Below are 14825 nucleotides of genomic sequence, written 5' to 3' on the forward strand. Positions count from 1 at the left end.
TGCAGTCTTGTGACAACAATTAGTCCTAAACCGAGACATTTTATGGTGTCTTTCTTTACTTTTCAGCAGTAATACAGGACCTTGGGCTACACTGTTCTCAGTGAATTAAGAAATCATTATGTATCATTATGTGTCTTGGTGAACAGCAATGGAAGCTAACTAACTTTTTGAGGGGTAAAATGATACTGTATTTTTTCCAGTTTCACACTTCCTGAGTTGCTGTATTAGACACAGAATTTAGACCTTTTTTTTTTCTCTGATGCTTTCTTCAGCTTCTGTTTCAAAAGCAGGCAGGGATAGATGTGCCTGTAATCTGGAGTTAAGTGCTGTCACTACATTAATTTAAAGCGGTCCTTCAAAATTTGTCAAAAAAGCCACAGAAGACCAACAAGAAGGAAATTAATGCTGAAGATTTCAAGAGTGATTAATGATTTTTTAATTTACAAATCTCATTTTTGTTGTGTTTAGCATGCAGTAGGTATTCATGCAACCTTCAGCCAAATTTCCGGTGTGTTAGGTTGGTAATATATTTTGAAAATATTCCATGTGTCATTTGTCCTGCTAGATATAATGCCTACCAATGTAAATTTGCATGTCCCATTGGTTTATTCTTTGATATTACTCACAGTAATCTCTTTCTGTAAATAAATCTAGCAAATGTGTGACAGCCTTCAACTACAATTTCAGCTGTGAAACCCATAATATCAATCATTGTGTTTTCTCTGAAAGAGCTGTCATGCAGTTGCAGAATATTCCAGCCCCATTTTATGGACGGAGATTTGAAGCAGAGTTCTTTCTCTGTGTTGCAGTTCAGGTGCAAACCTTTAGGGTCCTGAGTTTACATTCCTACCTGTCAGAGTGCAATTTGTCTCCTTCCTAGCTGAAAATACCAGGAGGTATTTTCTTCACTGGGGACAGGAGATGCCAGTTGGGAAGAATAAGAGGAAAATGGTGCAACCCCCATCTGATAAAGGATAAAGGACCCCCATTCTGATAAAGGATGCAGAATGTGGCTGGATTTTGTACAAGCCCTGGAGCTAGGAATAGCTGGAGAGTTTAAGGTTCTTCAAGGTCATACAAACAGTTTCAGATATAAAAGAAGAACATTATTTCAGGTCACTCAGTTCAACTAAATATGATGTTTTTATATACCTTGTTAACTTTTGTACCTTATGTGTGTGGTTTTATTAAATTATAAAGAGAAAAATTTTACCTAAACTGGTACTTTGCTGAATAAATAATAAATAATTTGCAAGCCCCATTATATACTTTTCTGTTTCCCAGAGTTTCAATGGCAAACAGTGGTCTGGGTTTTCTGCTCACTTTAGTGTCAGCTTGCTCTGTCAATGATTATTAGAAGTAGAAATGGGTGCTGCAATAAATGTTCCATGCTCTATTTTTCCTGTTAGGTGTAGGATATCTTTCAGAGCCTGTTAAGGGAAAATTGCCTATTAGCAGATTTTTGACAAATGCCTGTCTTTTTAATATTGTTCACAGCTAGTCTGAATAAACAGTAAACATATGCTGTGCATAATGAAGTTCTTCCATCCAATTTTCTATTGTATAATGTTCACTCAAAGTGATAATCATAAATATTCATGTGGTAAGACCGTTCATACTTCAGTTATCATCCTTCCTTCCAGAAAACTTCCAGGCCTTTATAGGAGAACAGTGGGACTGTCTGATTGTCCAAAGGAAAGAAAGCAGAATTGTATCTTCGGCAATCTCCTTCATGTTGGAGTAGAAGCTTATGTAATATGAAGGAAATTGGATTTTTGGGTTCTTTGTCTTACATTACTATCTAAGCCACCAGAATCCAGCAAGACCAGTATATATTATCAGCCAATAAAGTAAAATGCTCAGTGACACCTCTAAAAAGAAAAAAAAAAGAGAATTGAGGCTGATACTCTGCTGTTCAGATTGCTAGATGTCGTAATTTCCATCCTAAAAGCAGCCCACAGCTGACTGACGTGTGAGTGGCCAGTGAAGCTGCTGCACGTCCCCCTGAGCCTGTGAGAAGCAAAGCACATATGGGAGCAGTCAATACAGCAGCTGTGACACTTGCCAATCTGATGCTCCAGCACTAACACAAGATGCTTTTGTGGGAGTTAAAATGTCTGTCATCTGGTGAAAGCTCAATCAAATATTGTTTTCTTATTTCTGGAACCATTATTTCTGCAGCACACCTGGGTCTCCCTGCACAAATAAGAACAAGCCACATGTCCTCATAGTGCAGCTCATTTGGTAGTCTGAAAGTAAGACTATAAGCATGTGACTGGTGGGTGCTTAGGAAGGATTCAGGAAGATCTTTAGGCAACTGAACCAAGGAGACCTCAGTGGTAGGAAGCTGTGTCAGGGGAGATTGAGCTTGTTTATTAGGAAAAGGTTTGTCAGCCAGAGGGTGGCTGGGCACTGGAACAGGCTCCTCAGGGAAGGGGTCACAGCACCAGCCTTAGAGAGTACAGTAAGTGTTTGGACAATGCTCTCAGGCACATGGTGGAGCTCTTGGAGCTGTCATATGCAAGGCCAGGACCTGGACTCAACAATCTTTGTGGGTCCCTTCCAACTCAAGCTATTATATGATTGTTCTGCTCCAGCATGGCACAGAGATGGCTCACCTTCTTAATGCAAGTGTCTGATTTTTTTCTTTAAGTCTTACTGTTGATGTAGTCTATTGAAAACTGTTCAGGACTTTTGTCTCCATCTAAGCTACTTGCATCTCTGCAAAATACTGATTTCAAATCTATCCAGAACTTATTTTGATGCCCATTTTTAGGAATGTTTAAAAGTGTTGAATGGAATCCACTAAGTGGACTATCACCATATCAAGCAAAACAGGTCTTTTTAAAGTCACTCTTCTGTGGCTGATGCACTTCCATTTACACTAGTTACTCTTCATACCATTGCCAGTGTTGTGTGATGCTTTTAGCAACAAGGGAATTACATAGATGCAGGTTTAAGAGATTCTCTGCTTTTGACTTGAGCTTACAAGTGCAAGATTAAACAGGCATTGTAGGGCTGTTACGTTTCTCTTGGGATTAGAGAAGATGTGTCCAAGGAGCCTGTGTCCTGCCAGTTTGTCAGACCCAGTTAGACAAGATGTATGACTTTCCTTTCTCCTTCCTTCTGAGCAGTGATTTTATTTGCACGGTGGCTGAAGGGGCTGCACCTCCACTGGAATAACACATATACAGAAAAGGATCAAAATTACTGAAGCTTGTGATACACAGCCAGGAGGAGAGAGAAAGGGGGAAAAGCACTTTCTTTCCTACCTCTTCCCTTGTATCATGATCCAGCTAACGTGGTTGGTCACTTGTCAGTGCTGGTTTGGTAAGAGATGGTAAGTCACTGCCTGTATCCTGCAGTGCTGGCAGGGCAGTGTGCCTTTTTGAGAGAGAAAGCTCCAGTGAAGTGAGTGTGTGCTCAACAGGATAAGGTACTTAGCTCTGTACAGCAGCTGGAAAGGCTGAGACCTACACTGATGCCATGACAGCAAAGCCCAAGTACTTCTTTGGGCAAAGCCCATCCATGTTATTGAAAGAAACATCAGTAGAAAAACAGCCACCTTACGTATTCATTGAGGAAACAAAAGCCATATGGCAATTTGTCCAGCATTCAAGAGGAGGAAGCAGCAGTCCCTGAAAGAGTCATGTGCAATCTAACCACGGGGGAAAGTGTTCCTCATTCAGCTGATTGGTGTCCCTTGGAAACATCTGCTCTTGCTCCTGAGTTTCTTTGATGAGAGCATAAATGGCACTGCATAATTCACCTTTTCTGTAGCATCGTCTCTTGGGCCTCTGTGGTGGGAGTCTCATTTTCCTTTTCTCTGCATGTTGTGTTCTGATAATCTTATTTGTTCTGTCTGTGGTGTCTCTGCTTCTGATGCTTTCTTATTTCTCTCTGGATGTTTTTCTGTCTTTCTGATGGACTTACTGAGGGAGGATTGGTAATACTGATTGCATTTGCAAGGAAGACACTATCAATTCATAGTTTTTACTTTTAAAGTGATGGCTAAATTTACTCAGGTAGCAGAGTCATTCTGGATTTGCTCATAAATTGTTGATTCACATAAAAAAAACCAGAAGGCCTAATTTCAACATGGGGCCTGATGTTCTGTGTAATACAGTAATACAAAATTTCCCTTGGTAATTATATCTTCCAGTTTGTGGTAGATATCTTGGACTTGCATGTTCTATCATTTAGAAAGTGATGACTCATCTGGCATTGGCTACTGGCATCCTTCTCACTGGGGTGCTGCTCAGGCTGTTGTGCTGCCCCCTGTTAATTTTCTAAGCCTGGGTCCTTCAGTCTGTTCCCACTCTTGGTATGGTCTGGACACATGAGGAAAGGACCTTTGCCTTTCTTTACAAGTAATTGGGAATTCTCCTTTTATCTTTTAAAAATTCTAACCCAGACTATGTAATATCTTATTGTGGTGATTCCTGTTGGAGAGTTTCTCTTGAATCTTGGCTATGAGCTTTTTGGTTTGGGGTTTTTTTAAGCCTTTTTCCAGCTGAAATAAACTTTATTTTGCTATTAACCTCACTGGGAGGAGGGGCAGCCATGATATTGTATTTATTTATTTTGTGTTACAGCATATATGATTCTAGTTTTAAAAAGCATATTTCAGAATACAGATGAGTATTACTGGTTGATGCCCATAGGTCATATGTCCCCTCCACCATTTTTGTTGTCTATTGTTGTCTTAAATGGAGACATTTGGAGATTTTTTTTCCTCCATCAAGGTCCTCAGCAGTTAAAATTGCTCAGAGAAGAGAAATAATTTAAAGACATGAATTTCTAAGTGTGGTTAATATTTCACATTGTAAATTGATCTGACAGTAGTGTGTTTATAAATGTTATGCTGAATGTTCCAATGTAAGTGAATTTATTTTTTGGCTTGCACCTTTTTATTAGAATCAGTGTGGAAAGTAGTTATTGTCTGACTTACATGAAAGTTTCAGATAATGTTTTTGATATCTCTTATTTGTTTTTCTGAAGAAAAGCTCAATGTCTTGAAGCATTCACATGGAATGGTAGTAGAATTTGCTTTTCACATATCTATCCCTATGCTTTATATTTGCATGCAAATGTATTCTGTTTAATTTCTGCATTTGTATTTTTAATATACATTTTAATGTAAATTGTGCATCTCAATTGCTTTTGCTTTTTTGCAAAAGTTGGAATATATTCTGTAATATCTCTGCTGCTCTGCTGCCTAGCAGAGGGAAGGTGGTTGGTTATCCTTCTGCATTTAATCCCTAATCACCTGTCTGAAAGCAGAATAAGAAAATACGAGGAGCATGCCTATTTCTCTGCCTGTGTCATGTCAGGGATGTAAGAGAGTTACTTCCTATCCCTGGGCATGCTGCTCAGTGTTATAGTCTAACCTTTAGCATACAAGGTTAGTTTCTGCTTTGATGTGGACAATAACTTGCCAATACATTGTGATGGATTAAAAAAAATAATAAATTATTTTTGTGGTAAAGAAAAAAATTCTGAATGTAATAAGTGTACCTGATAGTTAGGTATTAAGTCATGGCCTGTGTGATTTTATTGAAAGTTTATTACAGTGCCGGCACATTTAATGGTGAATGCATGTCCCTGTATGTGAAATCACCAGGGATGTAATGAGAAGGGAATGTTGTGATAAATCTGCCAGGGTAATGGTAATAGACACTCATATACTTCTTGTTACTGCACACAGCCTGTGTATTCAAAGATGGGAAACTGTCATCTTCTCTGCATTAATAAAGAAGCCAGTGACCAGGGGTGTACCTGTGACAGGAAGGGCTCAGGCACCTCACCCTGGACTTGTTTGCTCTTTAAGGCTCAAGTGGCTTCCACAGGTGGGAATGTGTGAGGCTGCCAAAAGTCATTGCCAGCACAAAGCCTGGTCCAGCTTGTGCCAGGACACCTCTTTGCCAGGGAAAATGCAGCACAGAAGTAGCAGCAGCAGCAGGAGCAGTGTGGTGTGTCAGGACAGGTGAGGGGCAGGTCAAGTAATCAGCTGAGTGCCTGAGGCCTTTGTGGCACTGCAGATTTTACTGCAGCAAGGTTGTGAGGAGACACAAAACTTGACCAGAGAGGCTGCATCAGCAAGTAATTTTGGCATTGACCAAATAAATTGCCTTTTAACCTGTTCATTGTTTTGCCTGTGTAGAGGGTTACCTATATATACCTAGGGTTTTCTTCTTGGACGCTTGCCTGCTCCAGGATCTTTAGTTGGGAAAACAAGGGAACTGTAATGGCAAAAGGCTCCTAAGGCTTGACACAGCTTACACTGGGGCAGCACAGTGAAAGCATCCCCCAAAGGTATTTTTGTTGCAAACCAAGAGGATTAGAGAAGCAATCAGAAGGTGTGCTGAGAGAATAAGGAAGAAGCAGACTATCCAGACTGTCACTGTGAAACAGTCACCTTGGGCTGGGGTAGCACCAGGATCCAGGCACAGCAGAGTCAGGCTCTATGAGATTATAGAGCCCAGCACTAATGGCAGCCATTCCAATCCAGCCTCCTTTTTAATTAAACCATAAATGCCAAAATACTCTTTTTTCTTTTTAATGCTTCTTTGGGTGCATATAGACCATGGTGACCTTTAGGCAGAAGAATAGGACAGAGAACCTGAGAAAAAAGCAGAAATTAAGTGGCATTGCTAGCCAAGGCATTTCATAGCCCAGATATGCAAGTAAAGCAAACCACACCTCTCTTTTAGAGCTGATGGTCTTGAGAGGTGTTGTCATTTAACCTCCAAGTCTTCTCAGGCTGTAGTGATGTCCGAGGTTATGGGAGAAAGGCATGTCTAGGTGCTCCTTGGTAGCCAGAAAGGAAAGGCTGCCATGGAAAAAGAGCCTGAAGTGCATGCAATAGGCAGAGAAAGCTCTTTGGTCTCTGGAACACACTGAGATTCATTAGTTTTTGAAGAACAGCTGAAAAATGTGATTTTGTTGCGGGGAGGTGGGGGTGCAGCTGTAAGTCTGCATGCTTGCCTTGCAGCTCAAAATTACAGCCCGTAAATAGATGTACATACTTAACCTCCTAGAAGGGCTGTAGCTCCCTGCTGTAGTACAATAAGAATAGTAATACTTACCATTTAGATTGTGCTTTCTATTTTCAGAGCCGTGCCAGTGTTGGGTGTTTCAATGTAAAGCAGGCGGGTGATTGTGAACAGGATATGGTGAGCTTTTCAATTTCGGGGGGGGGGGGGGGGCACAGTGCTATTTTGCATACTCCCCGGAATAAAAGGAGATTCAAACCCTTCTATTCTGGCAGTGGGGGCACGACATCTTTCAGATTTCTTCCAGGAGCGACTCTCACTGGGGAGCCGATTTCTTCTCGGATCTGACCACCACAGCCCTCAGTAATTATAGCAGCGTCTGAATTCTGAGCTAAAAACAGAAGTGCAGCATGTGCCTATTCCCCATGTGATTCAGAAAGCAGGAAATTGAAAGAGCCTGACTGAGAGGAGAGGGAGCGCAAAGCAATAGACACATCCAATATTTGTCTGAAACCTGCTACGCCTGGGACGCAGGAGCTGTCATCTGCCGGCGCTGATTCTGCGTGCAGCCTCAGCCCAGCCTGATTGGGCGTAGTGGGACCGAAGGCGAGCGGGGAGAGGCGGCGGGGACAGAGTTGGGCTCGCCGCACCGCGATGTAAACAGAGCGGAGCGGGAGGGAGCGCAGTGCCTTCATGCTCCGAGGAGCCGGCAGCTGGCTCCGGGCTGCCCCGGCTCCGGCAGGGACCTCGCTGTGTCCGGCTCGATGAACAAAACCAGGCACTTCGGAGGATCTCCTGCCTGTGGATATAAATAGGGGGCAATCGGGATGCGCTAGCTTTCTCCGCCGGCGCCGCCGCTCCTTCGTGCTCCGCGCCGCGGCTGGGACAGGGCGATGGACATGAACATGAAGAAGTTCACAGTGCGCCGCTTCTTCTCCGTCTATCTCCGCAAGAAGTCTCGGTCAAAGAGCTCGAGCCTGAGTAGATTTGAGGTAAAATTCCCCCTTAACTTTGTTACATGTAGCAAACGCGGTTAGGTGCAGGTAGCAGAGGTACAAGAGAACGCCTGCATTTACTGATGTGATAAGTAGTTAAAGGTGCTCCTTCCCTGGAGGTGGTGATATTCGCACCCAATGTTCTTTGTTTCAGCGTAATTCAGTGCTTTTTCTCGGTAGTATTCGATACATTGCATAATATATTTAGTGTGTTGCCAAGAGTCCTTTTATCAGCCTTGCAGGGGAGGAGGAAGCTGGTTCAGGACATCATGAAGTTGTAGGAAATAATTACAGATCCACTTAAATTAGCACAAATGGCACCGTAGTTTGAAATAGCCTCATATTTTAGTCTTCCCCTGCATGTGTACCATTCTTTCTTAGTGCTAGGTTTCCAAATAATTAATCAGTTTGCTAGTGCTTTTCATATATATGTGGTGTGTTAGACAGGGATTCTCTTGATTATTTCTCCAAAAGTTCTCATGTTTGCACATATTTTTTGCATTTATCTTCTCTCCCATATCTCTCTCCTGGTATTTTTTATTTACTTTGTTTTAGGAGAAGTTGTTTGTTAGGAGCAGGGGGGACAATGTCAATTAAACCCTGCATGATTTAGCAGTGTGGGGAGATGAAGGCAGTTCAAGTAGGAGTATTAGCAAATTGGAATGTGTGAATGGGTTAGAACCCGGATTTCTGCCTGCCTTCCTCAAACCATTGTTCTTCAGCCCTGTATTTGGAGCTGTGAATAGTCGGCAGGATGTGAGATCCATTGAATAGATGTCAGTTATATTTATGTTGTTCACTTTACCATTGCAGATCATCTGCAACCTCTGCATTAATGTAGAGGTAGATGGGGCCTGATTCCCTTCTGTCTCACATTTATTTTGTACTGGTGTACTTCAATTGACCTCTGAGGAGTTACTCTGATTTGCACTGGTACTCCCAGGAGGAGGATTAGTCTTATGCTGTGTGAATACGTTTTGAAATGTTATTCCCTTAGTGTCCTATTTAAAGCTCCAGGTAATTGTTTGAACATAAAGTTCTTCATGTGTCATTGCTTAAACAGGGCATGCTGAAAAGCCAAGTCTTTCACCTGTGTGTTTGGTTGGTTTTTATTTTCTTTCCTAACTATTTAAAATCAACTTTCTTGAAAAATGATCATGTAAGTTTTTATTTTCATCATCAAACAGTCATGCTATGCGTTTAAAATAAACTAGTAACTCCCTCCTTGGAACAGTCACATCCCAGGAGGACTGAGGGGAGAGATGGGGATACCTTTCCTTTCCTGATTGTGTAGCCAGAATCACAGAGCTTAAGCTAGAATGAATGTTCATTGTAACACATTGTAAATTCTCTAAGCTCGTGCTCCAACAGAGACAAGTAGACCTGGAGTTACTTGAAGGAGTTCTGAGACAAATGAGTGTCTTCACAGGTCGCCAGTGTGAGGATGGGATGTTAGGAGGGGAGTTGTTTTGGAATGAGCAGAGCCCCAGCAGACCTCATAACTACTCATTTGACAGAGCCATAGTTGGGGAGAAACAGATTGCACCATACTAACTATTTCACTTACTGGATAATCCAGTGTCAATGACCAGTACGACTCAGCACTTGTAGCAGGCTAGACTCCTGTTTCACTTACCAAAAAAAAAAAAAATGAAAAAGTCTTGGCAATCCCTTTGACCACCAGGGTTGGATTTGCTGGACTTTCTCAATAATTATCAAATAGTTTTCCCTTATGTGAGTTGTATTGTAATTATTTTTTTTCCTGATTTGAAATAATTTGCTTCAAGATGCAGCCTGATATTTATCCTGTTGCCCATGCAGCTTCAGAGCATTTCATCCACTCCCCTCTTTTCTTCCCTGGCTTGTCAGTAATGACCAACTTGATGCAAAGTGACTCAGTATTATAATGCAGTGGAGAGTAGGGGCTGTTCCAGCTATGAAGAAAAAATTATTCATAAAATCTGTTCTGCTATTTAAGTGTGAAAATCATCAGAAATGTTACTTCTTTGGGCAGGGGCGATGGCCAAACATGAACATCAAGTCTTCTCTGCGGTTCTCATCCTTGAGTACTTCTGTGTATAAATTTGTAATTGCAGGCTAACAAGGGCTTACCAGACAAACAGAACGTGTGAGGAAGCCTGTTAGATGGTTTTTTTAGAAGTGGGAATATTCTTCATCCTAATAGGTAGATATTTTTAAAGATGCAGTAAAAAGATACAGATTGTTACATCATGGAATGAGTAAAAGTAAAACAGAGAAATTTGGAAAAAACACATGGGGCACTGCTTTGCTTAGTGTGCATTAGCTAATGTACCTGGCAGAAATTGTGTTGCACAATGTCATTTAAAATTTGGAAGGGAACTGATTTTACTAGGTTGTGTGGGATTTTTGTTATGTTGTTCTTTTGGCAAGTTGGGAAGGAGGGTTGAAGGGTTTAAGATAGATACTCCTGGGCTCAAGCATTTAATATGCTTAAAATACCACTATTAGAGTAGATTCAAAAATAATACAGTATTAGTTATTAATATAATGATTAATTACTTTTTCTACTGTGGTATTCTACACTTCACATTCACTTGTAATGAGAGTGGTAGCTTACAGGATCAGGATACAGCTGCAGAAAAGGACTTAGCCAATCACTGCTTGTAACCTGACCTTTACATGATTATTTCAGATGCCAGTGTCATTGCTATACCTGAAACAACAAGATGATCACCTTGTGTAAACAGCTGGGTTTCACACTTTGTCCTGCTAAAAGAGGCAGAGTGCACTCTGGTAAATGAGATGGTATTAGGGTTTCATTTCATCTTGCCTAAAATTCACGCCCTTTTTATTATTCTGGAAAAATCTGGCTGAAATTTGAATTTATTTGGCTACAGTTTAGGGGTTTCCGTTTATATTATTTTTCAGTATGGCCTGCATTGTCCTTCATTTAAAAGGTATCTAGTGATGTAATTTTATTGAATGTGCAGAGCCAAGTTCTGCCCTTCTCCATGCACAGAGTTCTGATTGAAGTCAGCTGAAAATCCAGCAAAGTCAATGGGAACTGCATGTGTGCATCTGAGAAAGGGCTTTGTTTATGGTTCTTGCTGAGTGTTGATGAACATGAATGTGAAACCATCAGGATAAAGTACACACAGTGGGGATCTGCTAAAGACTTTGAGACCCAGTGGAATGCATCTTATGGCAGTGAGCAATATCCCTTGATTTATAAATCAAAATTTGAATACGCCATTGGAATAAGCTAGGAAATACCTAAGCTTATAAAGAATTTGATAATATTTATTCCAATGATGCAGGAGCATCTTTTTATTTTTTTTTTTTTTGAGAAAACAACCAATTAAAACATTTCCTTTTATTCTTTTTGCAGACATTTCTGACTTTTGTGTTGCTGATGTATTTTTAATTCATTATTCTTCCACTTTAATTCTTCTAATTAGTTTTTAGTCTTACTGGTAATGATGAATCCAAATTATGTTTAATCTATGTGTGGGGCTTAGAGCCTAGCAGAGTTCTTGGAAATTAATTCAGAATTAATTTGGAGCCTGGTGTGCCTTGGCATGGTCAGTTTGAGAGGCAGGATCTCCTGTGGATGATTCAAGTGTGGGTCCTCCTTGGGTTCCAGCCCTGGCATGTAGGAAATGGAAGTGAGCCTATGCAGGCTTGAAAGTAGTAGTGCAGAAGTACTGACACTGGCTTTGTAGTGCTTTGTTATGAGAGATTTTTGGTTCTGATCATAGGCTCTGATTCTGATTTCCTACAAGCTAAAGTTACAGCAGCCTTAGGACAGAGCCCTCAAAGTGCTGAGCTTGACTGCTCCTTATCCACAGTGGGCTGGAGCAGCAGTGCTCTGCTTGCAAACACTTGTGAATTCTTCTGCTCTTGTTTAAAGAGCAGTTCTGTTCCTTATCAGCAGTATGTCCTTTATTCTTTTTTGTTACTTTTGTGGTTACTCACTTGGTAGGGGAATAGAGTGTTTCTGTCAAATGTTAGCCAGAATAAAGGCAAGTTAAAGAAAGGAGATGGTGATTATCAGCCCAAGAACATCTCTGCAAGGTGTAAGTCCTGAGGCAGCTTTAGTTTTCACTTTTTTTCCCCCTGGTAATGATCATCTTTTGGATGTGTGTTCTTGTTACAGCAGAAGGCACCGACACTGCTGTAGTGTCTGACTTGCCCCAGCTGCAGGCAAGACTTTTACGAGGAAATGCTGCAGTTCTTGTAGTCTTGTAGTCATGGTTTGCTGGGGGGAAGGGAGGTAGGGAGGGGAGAGACAGCAAGAGCAGGAGGAGCATGTGGTCCCTCAGACAGGCCACTTGAGGAGCCAGGAAATCCAATTTTTAGGCTCATTTTGACAACTTGCTGTGTCATTACAGATGGTTCAGACCTTTGTGCTTTGCATTTCCCATTTGGAAAAAGGAAAATTATGATAAATATTCAAGTCCTTTGTTACTATTTTACCTATTTACCTTGAGTTTGGGGGCAATACTCATATGTGTACATTTTCTTAAGGAAGGAATTTTTTTCAATTCCCCCAACTGCTTCTGACTTTATCCCAAATAAAGTCTCATGTGCCTCAGGCTTGATACATGCTTCTTCCAACAAGCCTCAAATTAACTGCTGAGGTACAAAAAGGGAAAATTAGGCAGGTAGAGGTAGGGATAACTTTTACACAGGAAAATCACAGAAAGTTGGGACTGGAAGCATCTAAAAACCCTGGATCTGGACCCCTCTGCCTCCTTATGCAGCATCAGCTATATCTAAACTCTTCCATCAAAGACATTTTTCTAACCTCTTATTGAAAGCCTCCAGTGGTAAATGCCCATAACCTTTGTATGTGGTATGTTTTGCATCATTATCCCTAGCACTTGAGGTTTTTCCAAATATCTAACACAAGTTTCCTTAAGGCAGTTCAAGCCTGTGTCTTCTTATTCTCCCCACTGTAACTGTGAAAAGGGCTTTCCTTTTCTTTGCAGCATGATTTTTATATATTTGGAAACAGTTCAAGTCCCTTCTCTCAGTCTTTCTGGAAGGGTGGGAAAAATGTCTTTTCTCCTTTCTGAAAGTTCGGGATTTCCAGGAGCAAGACCCTGGCCCAGCTGCAGTGACATTGTCAGGGAGTAGCTCTTCCTTTTTTGGATGCTAGCTGTCCCTTGTAAAAATCAATTATATCTCAAAGGCCCCTACCCTGCCAAAGACCCATCCAAATTGTCATTTTATGCTCCATTTCCACCATCTCAGTGTCTGCATGATTCCTGGATCTGATGGTATTTGGCATCCAAGCCAGTGCTGACAGAGCTGATCCATGGGCTCTGGTGTCAGATGAATTCTGACAGAGATCATACAACTAAACTCAGGCTCTGGTCACAGCCAGGGTACATGGATGTTTGGGCATAGAGGAGGGGCATGGCATCATCATATAACAGAAGAGATCTTCATTTGGTTGTGGCATGAGTCCTGATGATGTCTGATCCACAGATGGGATCCACATGCCTCCAAACCAGTGATGGAATGACTGAAAGGGAGAGGGCAGTGCCCTTCCACGCTCTGAGCCAGGTAGTGCCCTGTTCCCTGTGCCTGGAGCATCTGTGTGTGGGTGTACAGGAGATGAGGAGCTGAACCTCAGCGACTGGTTGGAACCTGTGGCCAGCTGAGCATTTATTTGCAGTAATGTAGCTTTATGCAAGTGTAATTTTATTTGAAGTTTTAGCTCATAGTATGATGACCTGTCTGACCCTGTGGCACAAGAAGTCCGTTCTCAGAGGGTTTAGCTCTCCTACATCTATTTTCATTATTAATAGCATCTGCTTCATGCATTTTTCTGCTAGTCTCAGACTCCTTTTTGTGTGTGCTTTCTGCATTTGTGTCATCACAGGTGACTGGAAGTATTTCTAAAGTAAGACAGAAATCAGAACAAAAGCCCTCCTTTATGTTGATTTGCCAGTTACTCAAGTACAAATACTTTTCATCTAAATATTTTCTAGTAATTTCCTTTTGTTCACTTAACAGGACCTACTGTCCCAGTTCAGCAAGGATTCCATAAAAGTGCTTGCTGTTAATAAAGTCTCCAAGTTCTGCAGAGAAGCAGCAGTTGGTTCTGCAGACAGGACACACTCTGTGCGTGTGTGTTACCATCAGCTCCTACACAGAGCTTTCTGTTTGGCTTCCTGGAGAACAAAGTTTCAGGAAAGGAAAAAGAGCAATGGGATTACTAAATCTGCCTAGAAAACAGCTTTCTGACTGAGGATGTGTAAGGAAGCAAGCAAGTGCTCCATCCATTCAAGGCCCTTGCATGACAGCTATGATTCACATGCAGGGAAGTGCCTTCCAGGCAAACAGGTTGGGGTGCACATTTCCTTAGTGAGTGCATGGATGGTGGTGGGGTGGCCACAGCATGGCTTTGGAAGGCTTGGAAGGGAGCAGTTCTCCTTTGCTGTTCAGTCTTTCTCACTACTTTGAAGTGTACTGTATTTGAAATGTCTCAGTCTTTCAGCAGAGCTGCCTTTACTGTGAGATGTGGGAGAATTTACATCTCTCTTCTAGCTGAGAGCCAGGAGTTCCAGGGTACTGGAAATGCAAAACTTTTAGAGAACAGAAGACAAAACCAGAAAGTTTCTAATGGAGAAAACCTTTTCCTCAGATTGCAGTGTATTATTATACATTGTGTAGCAGTGCATAGGCAAGAAGGGAAGACAGAGTTTGCCAGTGTGCCTTCAGGTGGTAGGTAATGATATTAATTGGCAAAATGACACTTGACTCATTAAACCTTAGCAGGTGAACTCATGTAAAGTCCAGATGTAATCCAAGAGTGCCACACCTCTCTCCTGCAGGGCCAAAT

General features: G+C 41.5%; 1 protein-coding gene across 1 annotated transcript in view; it reads left to right on the forward strand.

Moving 5' to 3' along the window:
- The first annotated feature begins 7284 nt into the window (after nt 1-7284).
- Nucleotides 7285-14825, forward strand: part of RPS6KA2 (ribosomal protein S6 kinase A2) — a 161100-nt gene continuing 153559 nt past the window's right edge. Inside the window, exon 1 of the mRNA XM_009091505.4 lies at nt 7285-7987. Coding sequence (XP_009089753.1) covers nt 7889-7987 — 99 coding nt within the window. The 5' untranslated portion in view covers nt 7285-7888. The remainder of the gene's footprint in view (nt 7988-14825) is intronic.

Source organism: Serinus canaria, chromosome 3 (genome assembly GCF_022539315.1).
Source record: "Serinus canaria isolate serCan28SL12 chromosome 3, serCan2020, whole genome shotgun sequence".
Classification (NCBI taxonomy): domain Eukaryota; kingdom Metazoa; phylum Chordata; class Aves; order Passeriformes; family Fringillidae; genus Serinus; species Serinus canaria.